Source organism: Ciona intestinalis, chromosome 14, assembly GCF_000224145.3.
Source record: "Ciona intestinalis chromosome 14, KH, whole genome shotgun sequence".
Classification (NCBI taxonomy): Eukaryota; Metazoa; Chordata; class Ascidiacea; order Phlebobranchia; family Cionidae; genus Ciona; species Ciona intestinalis.
The window spans coordinates 1,898,292-1,910,174 of NC_020179.2; the positions used below are offsets into that span (position 1 = coordinate 1,898,292).

The 11,883-nt window shown below is 36.3% G+C and overlaps 3 protein-coding genes across 4 annotated transcripts in view; 2 read left to right on the forward strand and 1 right to left on the reverse strand.

The window, feature by feature from the left end:
- LOC100183323 (integrator complex subunit 7-like) overlaps positions 1 to 2,653 on the forward strand; it is a 12,360-nt gene extending 9,707 nt beyond the window's left edge. Inside the window, exons 18-21 of the mRNA XM_026837628.1 lie at positions 517 to 653; positions 1,205 to 1,438; positions 1,715 to 1,805; positions 2,306 to 2,653. Coding sequence (XP_026693429.1) covers positions 517 to 653; positions 1,205 to 1,438; positions 1,715 to 1,805; positions 2,306 to 2,469 — 626 coding nt within the window. The 3' untranslated portion in view covers positions 2,470 to 2,653. The remainder of the gene's footprint in view (positions 1 to 516; positions 654 to 1,204; positions 1,439 to 1,714; positions 1,806 to 2,305) is intronic.
- A 4,156-nt stretch (positions 2,654 to 6,809) lies between these two features.
- Positions 6,810 to 8,424, reverse strand: LOC100184884. The gene is made up of 3 exons (XM_018814820.2): positions 8,342 to 8,424; positions 8,012 to 8,112; positions 6,810 to 7,741 (listed from the first exon to the last, which is right to left on the reverse strand). The coding sequence occupies exon 3, from the start codon at positions 7,715 to 7,717 to the stop codon at positions 7,028 to 7,030; it is 690 nt and encodes a 229-aa protein (XP_018670365.1). The 5' UTR covers positions 7,718 to 7,741; positions 8,012 to 8,112; positions 8,342 to 8,424; the 3' UTR covers positions 6,810 to 7,027.
- Positions 8,425 to 8,614: 190 nt separating this feature from the next.
- LOC100187277 (chromatin target of PRMT1 protein) overlaps positions 8,615 to 11,883 on the forward strand; it is a 4,949-nt gene continuing 1,680 nt past the window's right edge. The window contains exons 1-4 of one of the 2 annotated variants that reach the window (XM_002127305.4): positions 8,615 to 8,819; positions 9,086 to 9,159; positions 10,469 to 10,655; positions 11,076 to 11,142. In XM_002127305.4, coding sequence (XP_002127341.3) covers positions 9,095 to 9,159; positions 10,469 to 10,655; positions 11,076 to 11,142 — 319 coding nt within the window. In that variant the 5' untranslated portion in view covers positions 8,615 to 8,819; positions 9,086 to 9,094. The remainder of the gene's footprint in view (positions 8,820 to 9,085; positions 9,160 to 10,468; positions 10,656 to 11,075; positions 11,143 to 11,883) is intronic. The other variant, XM_009862443.3, reaches the window with a different exon arrangement.

Below are 11,883 nucleotides of genomic sequence, written 5' to 3' on the forward strand. Positions count from 1 at the left end.
AGAGGGTTTTTCATTTTTTTATGTGTGCCTGATAATCCAAAAATCCATCAGTTAATACTGGGTTGGAGCAATTGTCTTTTTGTCTCTTGGCCAAAGACACATATGCTCAATGGTAGCAGCGAAAGCCCTAGTGTGTTAGCTAAACCAATTAATCTGCATCCTGTTTATCTTTGATGATGTGCAATGCATATACTTTATGTCAAGTGAAACTCAAATTAAATTGAAGCCTTAATTACTACTTTACTAGATAGTCTGTTACGGCAGCAGTTTTTAGTAACAAAAAAGATATTAATTGCTTGTATATTATAGTAGGGTGGGGGAAGACTGAAAAGCTTTAGCACCTAATATCTAAATATCCTGATTAAGTTTTTAACAATTAACAATGCTCTATGGGAGTCATAAGGATACGGTTTTATAATCTTTTGAATGTTCGTTGTTTACTACCAAATTGGGAAAAAAGAGAATGAAAAGGTGTCCCATCTTCCCCAGCCTACTATATACAGAATAAAGCATAATTAAAAACAAGCATTTTTTTATTTTCTATCCACCTTAAGCTGACAGATTGTTTGGCCATGTGTTCGTCTACAATTCTTTCGGTTCCTCATTCATTTCCAAGATATTTCTACCAAAGTTTACAAACCACAAGTATAAAGGTATTTGTGTGTAGTTAGTTTGTTCTAGTTTACTCATTTAAGGAGGAAAATCAAAATTATTAGGTTTTTTAAAATGTTTAATTTTTTGGGTAAAAAAGACTGGCAAGTGGAAAGCAATAAAAAAACATTATTTTAAAAAACAAATAATTTGAAAAAGCATATTAAATGCAAAATTACTAAATTAGTCATCTATGTTTTAGTCTTTTATATTTCATATATTTTAAAATTTTGCCCGATAAACCAGGCAAAGTCTTTCAGGGGCCTATTAGCGTCTGCATGTATGAATGTAATTATGTAACTTACTTAATGATCGCGTGGCCGGAAACAACATTTAAACACAGGTGTCCTGTTTCATACACCTTGTGCCAGCTTATGAGTTACCAAGTATGTTACTTTGTGGGTGATTATTTGGGGGATTTTTTGTATGTGTGGCTGATATTTTGAACAACCAATTAGTGACTACTGGGTTGGAGCAATTGTCGTTAAGTGTCTTGCCCAAGGACACATAAGCCTACGACGATAGTAGCATGCGCATAACTTATTGTTTTTAGCTTGCTATCTCACCAAGCCAGCGTGGTACAAGCGGACCTGTGAACGTTGAAATCAACCAACAATTTACGTTGAAAGTGGAAGGCGTGATTCAGCATGTTAACTCAACTGATAGTGATGTCATAGAGTGCGCGGGCGATCGTGACGAGACGTATAAAAAGTTTCGAGAGGTTGCGAGAGTCAAACTCAGCCTTCGAAAAACCAAACAAGGGCAAGCCAAAGTCACTAACACAAAGGTACTAAAAATGTTAATTTTTTTAATATAAAAACAAAAATTTTGTATAGTAGGGTGGGGGAAGACGGGACACCTTTAGCGCATATTATCCAAATATCCTAATCGTGTTTTAAACAATTAACAACAGTCTATGGGAGTCATGAGGATATAGTTTTATAATGCCTTGAATGTTCTTTGTTTACTGGCAAATGGGATGAGAAAATAGATTGAAAAAGCGTCCCATCTTCCCCCACCCTACTATATTAATTTTACGCACTTAAAACATGTTGTTTTTCAGGTCGATGAGGGAAAGTCTCATTTTGTACAGACGGTAAATCCACGAAACGATTACTTTAGCACGCAGTTTCTTGTCAATTTTCCACTAGCAGGTAAAAGTTGTCATTAAAATATTTCATACATGCGTGGGAGTGTAGCAGTTTGTGAGTGGGCTATCTATATAGTAGGCTACAGTAACGTGGGGAAGATAGGACACCTTTTAATTATATTTTCTCGTCCCATTTAATGGTAAACAAGGAACATTCAAAGAATTATAAAACTATATCCTTACAACTCTTATAGACCGTTGTTAATTGTTTTAAACTCGATCAGGGTATTTGGATATTAGGTGCTAAAAGTGTCCCATCTTCCCCCACGCTACTATATATATGTCATTGTCAGCTTGATATACTCTTCTACAAAGATAGTTTTATTCGGAAACAACACTGTTGAAACTTAGTTAAATGAATGAAACTTATTTATTGCGTGGCGAACAATGGCAGCAGTTATAACACACAAGTGTACTATTTCATTCACCTCATTCCCTCTTACGAGTTTTTATGTAACCTAATGGGTTATTTTAAATACCGCTAAGCATGATTTCCTTTTCAAGGTATTTACATGCTACATATTGAAACCAACGTCGAAGATGGAGACGGCGTTTGGTGGAAAACAGGACCTAAAGAGACTGTCCTTGTTAAGGCATACGATGACAGTGTACGAATTCAACAACAGACACAACAGTCACAAGCCCGTTCGACACCAACAAACCGATAGTTGTACAACGCTAAAAATACACACGCTGCTTGCCCACCCCCTTATGGATCGTTGCGGCCACTTGTTTTTTGCATTGTGACGAATCCGATGTCCGTTTGTGACAGTACACAGCATGTACTGTGACGAGTTTTGACCTATGCGTGTATGCGAGTGGATGCGTCATCAATTTGGAGCGGGCGTTTCCGATGGTGATAAATACAAATAGGGCGCAAACCAGTTGTACGTATAGGTGTAGTGAAAGACACAACAGAGCTCACTCGATAAGTGTCTTTAGTAAGGATTGGAACTAAGCATCAAAGAACAGTATGTACCTCGGCCGATTTTTATTTTTTGTGCTCATCGCCGAGTTAGGCAGTTGTCTCACGCTTTTGGAGCTTGCGCAGTTTAAATCAAGAGTCTACACAGAATCGAATACAGGTGTACAAGGTTTTGTACGTCTTTCGGACACAAATCTATCCACATATGAAATTCAGAGCAACGGTATACCAGATCACAAAACAGGTGACTTCCTTTTTAATGATTGAATGAATGAATGTAACTTACTTTATAAAATGAATGTAACTTACTTTAACATCGCGTGGCCGGTAGGCTAAACGACATAGTCGTTAAACATGGGTGTTCTGTTTCATACACCTCATGCCAGCTTACGAGTTATCATGTTACTTTGTAGGTGATTATTTCTCTGAAATTTTTTCGGTTAATTTTGGAAGTTTGATTCAACATTCAGATTTTTTATTTCTCCGTACAGGAAAAGCAGCAAGCAAAATAGAAGCACAAACCTATTCTATAAAGTTACCTACAACGCCTGTGTTTGCATCAGCTACGACATGTTTACCTGATGGTCCCATCGGTATGGCAATCAACGGAGTCCCGATATTTAACCCGTATTCTCACGATTGCTGCGACAAGGGTAAGGGAAGATAATATTTTCATAGACGCTACTGTTGTGAGATGTATAGGGTGGGGAAATATGGGTCAGCTTTAGCACATAATATCCTGATCTTGTTAGAACAATTAACAACGGTTTATGGATATCGTGTACGGTTTTTATAATTCTTTGAATGTTCTTTGTTAACTACCAAATGGGACAAGAAAATAGAATAAAAAGATGTCCTATCCTTCCCCACACTACGTTATCTAACAAATCTATATGCAACAAGTGCCTGGAAACCAACTTGGTGGGTGTAGCGACTTCGCTTATTTTCTTCCAAATAAATGAAAATATGTTTTCTAACTGTAAGCGTTTTTAACAACTGTTGTTTTGTCGCTATATCTTGTTTTTTTTTTGTTTAAACTGTTTATAAAGCTACCGTAATCGAAGAGACAAATATAATGGTTATTATACATTGTGTGAGCTATTTTCAAAAAGTTTTGTCATACATGAACTATTCTTACTCGGTTTGAAAGCAGCAAATCATTTTACAAAATTATTTTCCTTCTATAGGTAAAAAGCGACTAGATAACTTGGATGAGTGTTGGGGGTTGGTTGACGATCTGGGACGCTACCATTACATGATGACGCCCGCGTGTTTGTTTAAGCTCACCTGCAACAACCCATCTCAACTAATAGGCAAGATATTTTTGTGACTAGTATAAATCGTATTTGTGGTAGGGTGGGGGGAGACGAGACACCTTAAGCACATAATAACCGAGTCAGAAGGATACGGTTTATAATTCTTTGAGTGCTCTTTGTTTACTAACGAGTTGGACAATAAAATAAAATAAAAATGTGTCCTAACCTTCCCACACCCTACTATATATCTGTTCATTTTACTTTGCTACATTATAACGTCATGGTGTTTTGCAAGCCTTTCGACGACATTTAAAACATCTAACTTTTTTGCTGGCTTACATATATGTGGTAACTTGTAAGCGCGCACAAGGTGTGTGAAAAAAACATCCATGTTATAACGACTATATAGTACTATATAGAGGAAGATGGGACACCTTTAACACATAATATCTAAATATCCTGACCAAGTTTTAAACAATTAACAACAGTCTATATTAGTCGTGGCGATACGGTTTTATAATTCTTGAAATGTTATTTGTTTACTACCAAATGGAACGAGAAAATAGAAGGAAAAGGTGTCCCATCTTCCTCCATCCTAGTTGCGCTATTTATTTAGTCGTCAGGGCCAACGCCGTTTGGCAAGCAATTCGACGACTGCTTAGTTTTTAATATTTTTAAACTGATTAAAAGTATCAAAAGTCTAAGCTTGAGGTTATAATTGGATGTTATTACATGTGGTACATAGGTGTCGCATTTGACGGTTTCCCAATATATGGTCCCAACGACGAAACAGGGAGAAGGATTACAAAAGCGGATTTAGATGCATGCAATGGGAGATACAATCGCTACCGAAAGTACAGGTTTGTATACGACATATATTCCTATTAATAGGGCAAACTCTGGCCGAAATCCTAGGTTCCCTGGCGTGTCTCTTCGTAAGACCTTCTACATATAGTAGGATGGGAGAAGATGGGACACATTTAGCACATGATATCCAAATATCCTGATCGTGTTTTAAACAATTGACGACGGTCTATGAGAGTCATTAAGATACGATTTTAGAATTCTTTGAATGTTCTTTGTTTACTACCAAATGGGAAAAAAAGAGAGAAAATAGAATGATAAGGTGTCCCATCTTCCGCCAACCTACTATATAGATTATAATTAAATAGAGTGGGGGAAGACGGGACACGGTTAGCACTTAATATCCAAGTATCCTGATTGTGTTTTAAACAACTATAACAACGGTCTATAAAAGTCGTGACCGTACAATTCTTTAAATGTTTATTGTTTTCTACAAATTGGAAAAAAAATATTAATTAAACTGTAATTAAACGACTGGCATATACACTTTTATTCCGAGTCTAATTATTTCGTTGCTATAATTACAAAGTGATGATAAAAATGTTGCATGTGTTTGCTGGGACTAAAAACATATGACCAAAAGTGCACTTATTTTCGAATTTAAGAAAAACAGCCATTGTAAACTGCCTTTGATATTTTCGGTGTAATAATAAATAGCCTACACATTTTGTAAATCTGTGTTTATTGCCCAGATACCACATAACCACCGAATTTCCATACACCATCGGATGTTTCAGAGGAGTACCTGCCCCGGGTTACGCGGGTACTTGTCTATGCAGTAATCTGACGGAGCCATGTCCGAATCAGGTATGATGTTATCTTCGAACCGGTGATTCATTACTGCTTAAAACGTCACGAGGCTATTCTTTACTTGTTATTTCCGACTATAGTATTTGTTTGTGAAAGCACGGTATAAATATAGTAGCTCTAACATGGAAAACATACTTACGTGTGTATAGGAATCAAGCAGAAGCTTTCCCGTGGGCGAGCAGCATATAGGGCAGTTTGTGGTTCAGAAGGGTTTCGAGGGAAATGGCATGAAATATTTTGTTTGTTTATTCGCAACATCATATCATATCATATGTTACGTAGAACGTATTGCATGTCGATACATAGCTCACGTAGTCCGTGACGTCATTTACTATTCGCTAATCAATTAATCATCGCTAAAACAATAAACTATATCTTAACATCCTTCCATAACAGTATATAGTAGGGGTGGGGGGAGATGGGACACCTTTTAGCTCTATTTTCTCGTCTCATTTGGTAGTAAACAAGGAACATTCAAAGAATTATAAAACCGTACCCTCGCAACTCCCATAGACCGTCGGTAATTGTTTAAAGCTTCATCAGGATATTTGGATATAATATGCCAAAGGTGTCCCGTCTTACCCCACCCTAATACCATACATACACTTTTATACAAACATAAAAGCAGCGCAAATTTTTGTGTCAAAAGCAGCCTCCGAATCCATCGACGCCGCCAGCATCTCGTAAACGACGATCAGTAGACACTGGCATCACAAGTCTCACGTGTTGTGCGTCAGCGAATAACTGTGATCATCTTTACAATGACAAATCGAGTGCAAACACTGCCAGAACTACGCTGAGTTTTTTACTATTCACTTTTACCACCGCTTTAACATTAATGTTATAAGTTTTATTTTTTCTGATGTAACAACATTGCAAAGTCCAATTTATTAATAGTGTGATATACGTTTCAAAATTGTAACTAAAACCCTGATAAGACTATTGTGTTTAACTTAATTAAATGTTTTTTTTATTGTTGTCCTTTCGCGCTTCGAGAACGTAAAACTTTGCACCTGGTTGGTTTTTCGTGTGTGTAGCTCATAAATTAGAAAATAAGTGATCGCTGCTCTGTGGCAAATTAGCTACAGACATAGTTTCTAGTGGCAGCATTGAGTTTTGAAACCGGTATTCATTAAGCTATGGTGAACCAAAATTTTGAGTAAATTAACTTTTATTGCACATACGATATACAATTGTTTTGTATCATATATAAAATAAATAAGCATAGTGCCGTTAATACAGATACATAATCGTATTTAAATTATAAAAATTCTGTAAATGCATACTCAACAAAATGAAGACATTTTGGCAGAAATTTCAAGCAAAAAATTAAAACTTGAATTAAAACATACAGTGCAAATAATGTTGTACCTACAATTTTGGATTGTCCCTGCTAACATTATCAAATAATTGTAATGTGAAAGTGGCCACCATGTTTGTGCATTTTGTAATAACAAAGTAAAACATTCGCTTATGGATATTATTTTGCCAAATTACTATTGCAATTTCATTGCCGGGTACTGCGGTAACATTTGAAAAAATTTCACATGCGCTACTTTTTACAATATAGTCAGCAATATGACTGTGAATTCCAGAGGATTTTAAAACACCTGCACAATTAGCTTCATGCATGGCGTTAATGCAGTTGTCCATTAAGTTTTCAGTAATAATCACATTGCTGTTTAGATCTAGATGTGTTAAAGGAAATACGGTCTCCCATATTTTATCATTAAATGGAACAGTTTTCAAATCAAGCTGTAAGGAAGAATTTGCATGCATATGTATACTAGATTTTTCTAATATTTCAGTAGCTTTATTGATTTGGGTAGGGTCACAAAACTCACTCATGCCATTCAAAACAGCAACTTTATATCCATGAGCAACATTAGTGATGACACACTTCCATACCAGGTATTTATCACACACACCACACAAATCAAAAGAAAACACATAACTTTGGTTCGGCCCTACAATCATGGTATCCATGGCTGTTTTGGTGCCAGGAACTTTAGGCAACCCATTATGCAGGTTCTGAACAGCAGAAGTGAACTCTATCTTCATTTTCCATGTTCGAAAATAGCATTGCTGTAACAATATGGACTCCATTAACCAGTTCAATGCAATTCCACCATACTTAAGCCATACAGAAGGACGAATGTAACCTAAATCAATAAATAAATAGATTAAATATGATTACAGCAGTTGTGAAAACACGCTTACAGTACAGTTAAACATGTTTACATTTAATTGGAAGAAAATAAGCGTGGTCACTACACCTAACAGACAAACGAGCCATTTATGAAAAAAAAAAGTGTGTGTAAAGACATTAAAATATTTGTGGAACAACAGAATTACCTTTACATGTGTTGCTAGTGTGGCCAATGTGATCGAACCGAACGCAACCAAACGCGTCTCCTGGTTTGTGCACACACTCCATTGTTCACCATATGAACTTCCTGTTGAAGTGTATTTTGGCGTGAAATATTGAATTTCCTACTGAATTTCACACTATTGTATAAGATAAGCTGTATGGAAGACTATATTGTATTCGACAAGGGCAGTATGTTTTAACGGCATTGTCTATTCAGAAAAGTAAACTGCTGCGCATGCACAAAACAAATACGTTGCTAATATAACATAAGTAAGCACGTAGTTTTATGTGAGCAATTTAAAAAAGAAAGTTACCAATGTCAGAAAGTTTGCGACTTGGATCTGCTGCAGGTAGTTGAGAATGCAGAAGTTTTGTATTCTTATTGCGAACGGGTCCAGCTATTCAGCAACTTACTAACTCCCGGTTAACCATATTCAAACCAGAGCCAGCAGTTCGCATTTCATGCCGCTAAGTTTGTTCCTTGAAATAAGTTTTCAATATATAATACACAGAGTCCGTATATAAACATGCTTATATACTGACTCTGATAATACAACTTAATTAACCCCCTAAAAACTAAACTATTGTACAATAGTTTAAAATTCACATGCCGATGTTCATGTAAAGTTGGGACCATACACGTCGCGTCGTGTCATGACAACTACATTTTAAAACTACGTTGTAGTAAATTTTACTGCTTGTGAATTTTTTGAAGCGTTAAAATCTAACGAAACGAGAGGTTGGTTTTTATTCTGAGAACAACATTCAGTCGCATATTGAATCTTTAACAAAGTAAGTGTGTCCTTTTATATGTTTATTTCACTAATGCGTGTTGTATTTTATTATAAGCGATCGACGATACAAAAGTGTTATTTGAGTCAAATTGTGAGCGCAATTTCGTTTGTTATAAGGGTGTTGTAGTTTCTATAAATAAAGAATTCAGGGGAAAAAATTACAACTTTAAGTTTATATATGGTTTTTCCTTTACTGTTGAAAGAATGTAGACATATAGGAAATTAGTTATTTTAAGTTAAATTTGTTTAATTGGAATGTTTTAGCATTACAGGATGGCTGAGAGCAATTTACAAAAAATCACCTTCAAGAACACAACCAAAATGAGTTTAAATGCTCGGTGAGAATGCCAAATTTTCTGTTATACCAACTTTGCCATGTCTGAACCAAAACTGGTCATGAAAATATAAAGATTTAAACCCAGTTACAAAAATGCATGCACAAATTAAATCTGCAGTAAATAATGCAGAACATTGTGCTAATATGAGGCAATAATGAATAAAATTAATGCCTCGGAAAGTTATAAGACACATTATTGCGATCTCTAAGTAAAAATGTGTGATTTGCATCAATGTTTAACATCTTGGGCCCATTTCCTTTTGGAAAGTAAGAGGCTCTTTAGATTGTTTGCCATTGTTGCAGTGCTGCCCTGCTCATACATGGGCGTAAGTGGCAAATGAGTTTTAAGAGCAGGTTTTGGATGGCTTCAGCTAACTGTTACATGGTATAATCAATTTAAATATCTTGCTGTAGAGCACTACAAAAATAGAAAATTTAAGATTACACACACTTCAAAGGTACAACACATAAAATAACACATACCACCACACAAATAAAATCTCATAATTTGCATAGCTGTATATTTGCTACTACCTTTTACAATAGTTGCAATATCCTGTTAAACTTTCCCAACCCCTCTTTAATTATTTCTATGGGTTTTGTGATATGCCTAATCAATGATATAGCTTCCAGGACCACTTAAGTACAAATTAGTACCCAGTTTGTGTGCAAAAACACATTAGCTGCAGGACTTTAAACTATATTGCCCGGCATCATAGCTTGGTTGGTTAGCATGCCTACCTCTAACGCAGAGGTAATGGGTTTAAAGCTCTTCGCTGCTACCATTGTGGGTGTATGTGTCCTTAGGCAAGACACTTAACCTCAATTGCTCCAACCCAGTGGTCTCTAATAGGTTGTTCAAATTATCAGCCACACTTAAGAAAAAAAGAAAAATTACCTCAAAAAATAATCACTTACAAAATAACATACTTGGTAATTCGTAAGCTGGCACGAGGTGTATGAAATAGAACGCTCTTGTTTAACGACTTTCATTTTCCGGCCATGTTTGGATTTATTCATTATCTACACCTTTTTAATAAATTGGACCATTGTCATAGCTTGGTTATGGGGACCAAAAAAACAAATTTTCCACATTTCACATAGCTGTATTTATAATTTACATATTAAACGGCCACATGAATTACATGTTAAGAAAAAATAACACAAGAAATAAAAATGTGTCAAAAAATCATTAACAGTACGAGAACCATCCATTTAAACCCTGTGACAGAAACTTGTAAAGCACTGTGCATGGCACGACTGGTATAAGTGGTAATAACAAGAAAATCTCACTCATTCCGTCACCAAAGTTTCACAACCATCATGAAATCACGGCCGCCACCAACTGCGCAAACCGTGCGCGCTCAGACTTCTACTGATCGAATGGCCAGTGACAAGAACCGTCGTCTTGCACAGCAGATGGAAAGACGGCCCGCTGTGGAAGCTGCACTGGGTCATTCCAAACCCCAAACACCACAGGCATCAACCCCACCCAAGGTGATTTATGATACATTATCGTGTCTCGACCGGCAAAGAGTTTAGCGCTGCCTCCCCTAACCCAGAGGTAATGGGTTTAAGGCTCTTCGCTGCTACCATTATGAATGTATGTGTCCTTAATCAAAACACTTAACGGTTATTGCTTCAACCCACTGGTCCAAATTACCAGCCACATAAAAATCCACCCCACCCCCTAAAAATGAATCACTTCCAAAGTAACGTACTTGGTAACTTGTAACCTAGTACGAGACTTCAAGGTGTATGAAACAGAACGCCTGTGTGTAACGACTGTCGTTTACTGGTCACACGAGGATAAAGTTAGTTATATTCGTTTATACAACAGCCAACAAAGCTTTGCTTAACTGAATAGATTTTTTCAACTTGAATTCCATTTAATTTATCTGTCCTTTATTTATTCAGCTATCGGTCAGAGAGCGTTTGGGACATGTTAGAGGAAGAGGTGGATTGAATTCCTCTCAAAATGGAGGTATGATCTTAATTTTTATGAAATGTTAACTGTTTTACTTTATTTCTATTAGAAGTAAACTTATTATTAAATAGATTAACATAAATGGCTTGTTTGACTGCAAGGTGTAGCGACCACCCTTTTTTTCCAATTAAAGGGCCTAAACACACTCAAATGTACATCGCTTTAATAGATAGAGTGTGTTTTTCTAATTCCAACGACACCTTACTTGTTTTAATCGGTTCTGTATAACCAAAGATATTCCAGCTCAAACACCGTGAAATTCATAAAACTGATTTGAAAGTTGCGTGGCGAAAAAATTGAGAAGTGTACTACCCACGTGACAAATCACGTCACAAAATTGTTGAAGCGTGGCCGCTCTCATTCAGAAACACTGAGAAAGGCGAGAGGCAGTGTTTTTAGCGAAAAACGAGAGAACAAAAAAAACGCAAAAAAGCACAAAAAAAACGCCGGTTTCGCTTTTACGAATGAATCAGTCACGTGACTAGTACGTTCCTACGTCACAATCACGAAGCTCGTAGTAAAAAAAGGATAGCGCTAGAGATCACTGTTTGAGGACGAATATCTACGCCTATACTGGACCAATTTTAATAAGCAAAGTATTTTTGGAATCAATAAAACAGTCGCTTTATGAATTTACCATAAAAAATAAAAGTGACGTGGGGTGTTTAGGCCCTTTAATGTAAAATGTAAACATGTTTTTTACTAAGTGTGTTTTAACAACCGTTGTTTTGTCGCTAT

Coding starts and splice junctions, on each gene's coding strand:
- LOC100184884 (XM_018814820.2), bottom strand. CDS start 7,717: ATGAAGATAGAGTTCACTTCTGCTGTTCAGAACCTGCATAATGGGTTG.